At 43.5% G+C, this 6,000-nt stretch overlaps 1 protein-coding gene across 1 annotated transcript; it reads left to right on the top strand.

The window, feature by feature from the left end:
* The first annotated feature begins 424 nt into the window (after window positions 1-424).
* Window positions 425-4,792, top strand: LOC119486884 (zinc finger protein 333-like). The gene is made up of 2 exons (XM_037767375.1): window positions 425-704; window positions 2,876-4,792. The coding sequence occupies exons 1-2, from the start codon at window positions 533-535 to the stop codon at window positions 3,736-3,738; spliced, it is 1,035 nt and encodes a 344-aa protein (XP_037623303.1). The 5' UTR covers window positions 425-532; the 3' UTR covers window positions 3,739-4,792.
* The last annotated feature ends 1,208 nt before the right edge of the window (window positions 4,793-6,000 follow it).

Here is a 6,000-nt window from a genome sequence, read left to right as displayed (position 1 = left end):
TGTGTGTGTGTGTGTGTGTGTCTGTGTGTGTCTGTGTGTCTGTGAGTGTACGTGTGTGTGTGTGTGTGTGTGTGTGTGTGTGTGCGTGCGTGTGTGTGTGTCTGTGAGTGTATGTGTGTGTGCGTGTTTGTTTGTGTGTGTGTGTGTGTGTGTATGTGTGTGTGTGTGTGTGTGTGTGTGTGTGTGTGTGTGTGTGTGTGTGTGCGTGCGTGTGTGGGTAGGGACTGAGTGCAGTGAAGGAGGGGCTCCCGGCGTGTCACCCAGCGGGAGGAGCGGCAGCAAGAGCAAGGCCTGTTGAAGGAGACACGCGTCATATCTTTAGAGGTATAACACATGCGCAGTAAAATCTGGTCTGCACTCGCCGAAATTGAACCAATAGCAACGCCCGAGCGCAGCTCCGGTTACACTGCGCATGTGTCATAACCCATGACCCGTGTCCACCGTGTCCCAGCCTCCTTCCTTAGGCTTTCAGCAAGAGGAGGAAGAGAAATCACCGCTATCCGCTGCTCTCTGGCCGGTTATTGTGTAAACAATGTCCACGATTCAAACGCTGAGAGCTTTTGTGAACCACCGACTGAGTGCGGCTGTAGAGGAGATCTTCGGGCTGCTGGAAACAACCATCTCAAACTACGAGGAAGAGATTGATCGCCAGCGGAGGCTGCTGGAGGATGTTGTCAAACCTGACGTCCACAGAAACACAGCAGGTCCGTGGGAGCTTGTTCCGTTATGCTGAAGGTTTAAGAAAAGTGACAGGTTAAACCCTTAAACATGCTTCATACTGCGCAGAGACGAGTGTTATCAGTCTGTTAGCGGAAGACTGTATAGACCATCATGGATCAATTCATCTGTAGCCTGGGCTCCTGTAGCTGCGCAGAAATAAACCAGGTCGGAAGTTGACCGATTTAGACCTTCATAATAAAAGCGCAAAGTTCAAATGAATGAATGAAATGAAAGAGAATTGCTCTGAATTATATTGTTATTAATGTATAATACAGAAAGAGACCAGTTGGACCCTGGAAAAAAGCTAAAACAGTTACTTGATTAGTGCATAAGTCAATTGTCTTCTATGATGCTAAATCTTAAAATAGTAAATTTGGACAAAAGAAGACATTTGAAGACTTGTCCAAATACCAACTGCACTGAGAACTTGTGATGAGAATGTTTTCCTATTTGCTGACATTCTGTGTAGAAGGATGAATCAATCATGTTCATCAATAATGAAAAATAATTGTTAGTTTATGATATAGAGATACATCACTATATGCTAAGTAACAAGAAATTGCAGTATGCCTAACTACGTTTGACGTAATTTAGAAACAGTTATTACTATTACTTTTTACAATTAATCATAAACAATTCTAAATCCATCAATCATTTGGTCTATAACATGTCATAAAATTGTGGAATATGCCCTTCACAATTTCTGAGAGCCCAAGGTGGCTTGTTTTATGCCAAGGAATCGGACAACTAGGAACCAGTTCTCTATTCCCATCACTAGCGTTTTCCCTACTACTGACATTCCTGTAACATTACGTCACAGTGTCTGCTGTATTAGCCATGTGTTTACTACGTGTTTATTTGCATATAGAGCGGGGAAGTGAGATTGGTCACTGGAGACGCATTCTAATGCCAGGTGTGCACAGACGTACTTAAAGCTGTCCACTTGTGGTCAGACCACTCATGACGCATGTTAATTGATGTTAAATGACGCACGGCCATTGTCTATGTAGCTTGCATAGACAATGTCTTGTTGTCCAGTCTTGTTGGACGCTCCTCATTTGCATAAAGTTGAGGTCTAGGCTACTTTAATCAAATCAGGGGCGTCCAGCACGAGTCCCCGCCTCTGGAAACTCCCGAAAAACCGTTGCCGATCTAAAATGATGATAGATTCAGCGAATTCATGGCTTATTTCTCACCTCAGATGTTTTTAGAAACACATTTCAGTGAACAATTTTCATGGTATACAACAAAAAAATTTCCAAACGAGCCGCCATGTTGGTTCTGGTTAGAAAGCTAGGGGGAGTAGCCCACGAGTGAAAGCGTTCGTTCAATCAGGTGCCTAGTGCTTAGTGCCTAGTGGCAGCTCATCAAGAGTCCAATGCTGGGAAGAGACACGACCCCTTTTGCGTCCAAAAACGCCCCTATGGATACGTACCATAACTTTAATATGCACACAGTGGGTACCTACATTACCGACACATTAGCTGGCTGAACAATGATGCGCGGCTGGGTGGTGGTGACAGACTGGCAGTTGAATAAAATCATGTGACTGTAAACTGCTTTTGTAGTTGGGAGAAGACTAAACCCAAAATACCCAGAGGCAGAGGCATTTATTTGCATAACATTATCCCCACCACTCGCAGTCGCCATCTTTCTCAGGTCAGCTGCCTGTTCCACCACTAGAGACTGACCTCTGGTGGCGTGTACTGTGCACCACAATACATCACATCAATACAGCATCATAGAAAGCGGAGCATCTGTATTTATGACTGTATTGAAAACCATACGGTCCGTACTCTAACTTAATACTCTGGTATAATACTCCGTAATACCGCCCATGCCTACTGTCAATTACTGAAAGCTGTCACTGAATGTATTCAATGTAATAAGTAATCTTATTTAGTTATTCTTTTATCCGAAGACTGACTTTTAAGATGGACCAGCTATTATTATCTTAGCGACAAGCCTCTCCTCAGTTTTGCTTAGCGCTCTGTCTTAAAGATCTGATCGGATTTGCCTGCAGTCTGAATGTAGCCTTAGACCCCATCCCATGGCTGCTTATAGAAGCACCCTGAAGAATGAAAAGCATGATTGACAATTAATAAAGTATCATTACATTAATAGCTGTATGTCTGTATTTCATTTTTACCTCCAGATGTCGAAACACCGATTGTCAGTAAAGAAGAGCAGCAGGACCCAGAGCCCCCACACATTAAAGAGGAACAGGAGGAACTCTGGAGCAGTCAGGAGGGAGAGCAGCTTCAAGGACTGGAGGAAGATGATATCACCAAGTTCCCATTCACTGCTGTCTCTGTCAAGAGTGAAGAGGAGGAAGAGAAAGCTCAGTTCTCACAGCTTCATCAAAGGCTAACCGAGGAGAGCAGAAAGGCAGAGCCTCCAGCGTGCAGCTCAGCTCAACAGATTGAAACAGAAACTGACAGCAGTCATCAGCTGCCATCTTTATCCTGTTGTGAATCAGAGACTGAGGATAGTAATGATGATTGGAAGGAGACAAGAGAACAAGAGTCAGGTTCAGACACGCTGAAAAATGAGAGCACTTCGAATCATAATAAGTCCCACAGCCACGAAAGGCCATTTAGTTGCACAGTTTGTGATAAAAGATTTGGCTGCAAAGGAAATCTGCAGGCCCACATGAGAAGCCATACGGGGGAAAAGCCGTTCAGCTGCGCAGTTTGTAACAAAAGTTTTAGTGCAAAGGTCAATCTGAAGACTCACATGAGAAGTCATACTGGGGAGAAACCGTTCAGCTGCTCAATGTGTCACAAAAGTTTTAGTCAGAAGAAGACATTAGTTATACACTTGAGAAGTCACACAGGGGAGAAACCGTTTAGTTGCTCATTCTGTGTGAAACGTTTTAGTGAAAAGGGAACATTGAATAGACACATTAGAGTTCATACAGGAGAGAAACCATACAGTTGCAGTGTTTGTGGACGGAATTTTAGTTTGCTGTCACATGTTAAAAGCCATAAGTGTGCTGGTGCGAGCAGTAACGTGTGAATCTGCCTGGTTTGTGTTTCCAAATTGATATTTGGGTAAAGCTGCATTCAGACCACAAATGGTACTACGTTTGAAAAAAACTAACACGCTAGAGGCTGGGTTGTTGCGTCAGCTACTGGTTGGACGATGAAGTACTGTGCGGGGAGTCCTTGAGTTTGAAATATTATAGTTTAGAATACTATAAGATGAGATTTTACAACTCTGGAAATTATCATGGTGGCAATAATTGTATACTCTATCTCAACAGTGAGATAGAATTCTATTCATTCATCATTTTACAAATTGATGTACCAGGAACATGCACAAGTATTTGACTGACCAAGGCATGGTGTCATAGTAGTGGGATAACCATATGGGGACAGTGGTACTCAGAACTAGACACAACACATGCTCAACAACATGACTGCGCCCTGTAAACAATTATTCAGAGCGACGCAACGAACAATTCAACCACACAAAGGATGTATTGCAGATCGACTGCAATCACTAATTGCTCTGTAACATGCCATCAAGCGACAATAAATGATCATTAACCTACAATGCGGCATGCTTACAGATGGAAAACACACTCTATGGCAACAAATAGAATTAATATTCACTGATATTCTGCGAATGATGTGGTTGAGCTCACACTACATTGCAAATGATCCGCTGCCAATGCGTGCACCATATAAGAGGGTTCTAGTGCTTTTTGTTTTACATCCCTGTGTTTTTTTGCTGAAGCCCTTTGTGTTGGGAACCCACCGTCCCATATTGCCCGACCGATACCTGAACATGGCAGATAGTATGCACACAAGTTATTGTATCAAAGATATTGGTGTCTGCATATATTTCTGACAGTAAGGAGCAAGAAATGTCAGTAGAGAAATGTCTACAAGATATGTTTGAGGCCATGTAGAAACAGTGTCTCTATTCGGCGTGGAGAGGTGGTTGTGTTGCTCTGGCTCTACCTATCTGGCGTGGAGAGGAGGTTGTGTTGCTCGGGCTCCATCTGTTTGGCGTGGATAGGAGGTCGTGTTGCTCGGGCTCTACCTGGTTGGCATGGAGAGGAGGTCGTGTTGCTCTGGCTCTATCTGTTTGGCGTGGAGAGGAGGTTGTGTTGCTCTGGCTCTATCTGTTTGGCATGGAGAGGAGGTTGTGTTGCTCTGGCTCTCTCTGTTTGGCGTGGCGAGGAGGTCGTGTTGCTCTGGCTCTATCTGTTTGGCGTGGAAAAGAGGTTGTGTTGCTCGGGCTCTATCTGTTTTGCGTGGAGAGGAGGTCGTGTTGCTCGGGCTCTACCTGGTTGGCGTGGAGAGGAGGTTGTGTTTTTCAGGCTCTATCTGTTTGGCGTGGAGAGGAGGTTGTGTTACTCTGGCTCTATCCATCTGGCGTCGAGAGGAGATTGTGTTGCTCGGGCTCTATTTGGTTGGCGTCGAGAGGAGGTTGTGTTGCTCTGGCTCTATCTGTTTGGCGATGCCGGGAAGCTGCTTGACATCCTCCTGGATCCACCTTCTCACATATGCTCACATTATATGTATTAATTTTTGTCATATGGATTGTCTATGTTGTATTTTCATTATGTTGTTACTCTGTACACCTGACGTCTATTGTACGTCTGTCCATCCTGGAAGGGAGATCCCTCCTCTGTTGCTCTTCCTGAGGTTTCTTCCATTTTTTTTCCCCGTTAAAAGTTTTTTTTTGGTTACGTTTTTCCTTATCCGATGAGAGGGTCGTACTGTAAAGGACAGAGGGTGTCGTATCCTTTACAGATTGTAAAGCCCCCCGAGGCAAATTTGTGATTTGTGATTATGGGCTATACAAATAAAATTGACTTGACTCCATTACACAGTCCACCAGAGAGCACTGACAAGTATATTTTTCCACTGTAAAATACACTGCTCAGTAAATGTATTAGTCACAGTTTAAGAGATTTTTACCAGACATGTTTATATGTTCATTTGACTGATATATTGATTGTTGTTTTTTAACTATCAAATATCTATATCAGTATTAGCCACAAAAATCCGGTATCAGTCGGGCTCTAGCACCAACGCAGTGGTCTCATTGAAAAGAATGAGCAGTTTCTAATGTTGGTCTGAACATGACCTTACTGGGGGACTGCTGAGAAGGATTTCTCAAGCATCCATTTGTTATAACTAACTGAAAAAGACTGTTTTGCATTTTTTAGCTGTTTTGTTGAACTGGAATTTCACAAATGTATACACTTGTTTGTTTCAATAGCTTCATGAGTGTGACAGCTACATTTGTAAACATCTGTGAATT

Source organism: Sebastes umbrosus, chromosome 4 (assembly GCF_015220745.1).
Source record: "Sebastes umbrosus isolate fSebUmb1 chromosome 4, fSebUmb1.pri, whole genome shotgun sequence".
NCBI classification, from domain to species: domain Eukaryota; kingdom Metazoa; phylum Chordata; class Actinopteri; order Perciformes; family Sebastidae; genus Sebastes; species Sebastes umbrosus.
Note: the sequence above shows the minus strand (reverse complement) of the source record. Positions and strands in the feature narration are given on the sequence as shown.

What these genes read in the sequence shown, in the direction of transcription:
- LOC119486884 (XM_037767375.1), top strand. Translation starts at nt 533, where the DNA reads ATGTCCACGATTCAAACGCTGAGAGCTTTTGTGAACCACCGACTGAGT. An exon ending in CGTCCACAGAAACACAGCAG is followed by an intron (nt 705 to 2,875) that starts GTCCGTGGGAGC and finishes TTTTACCTCCAG; the next exon opens with ATGTCGAAACACCGATTGTC.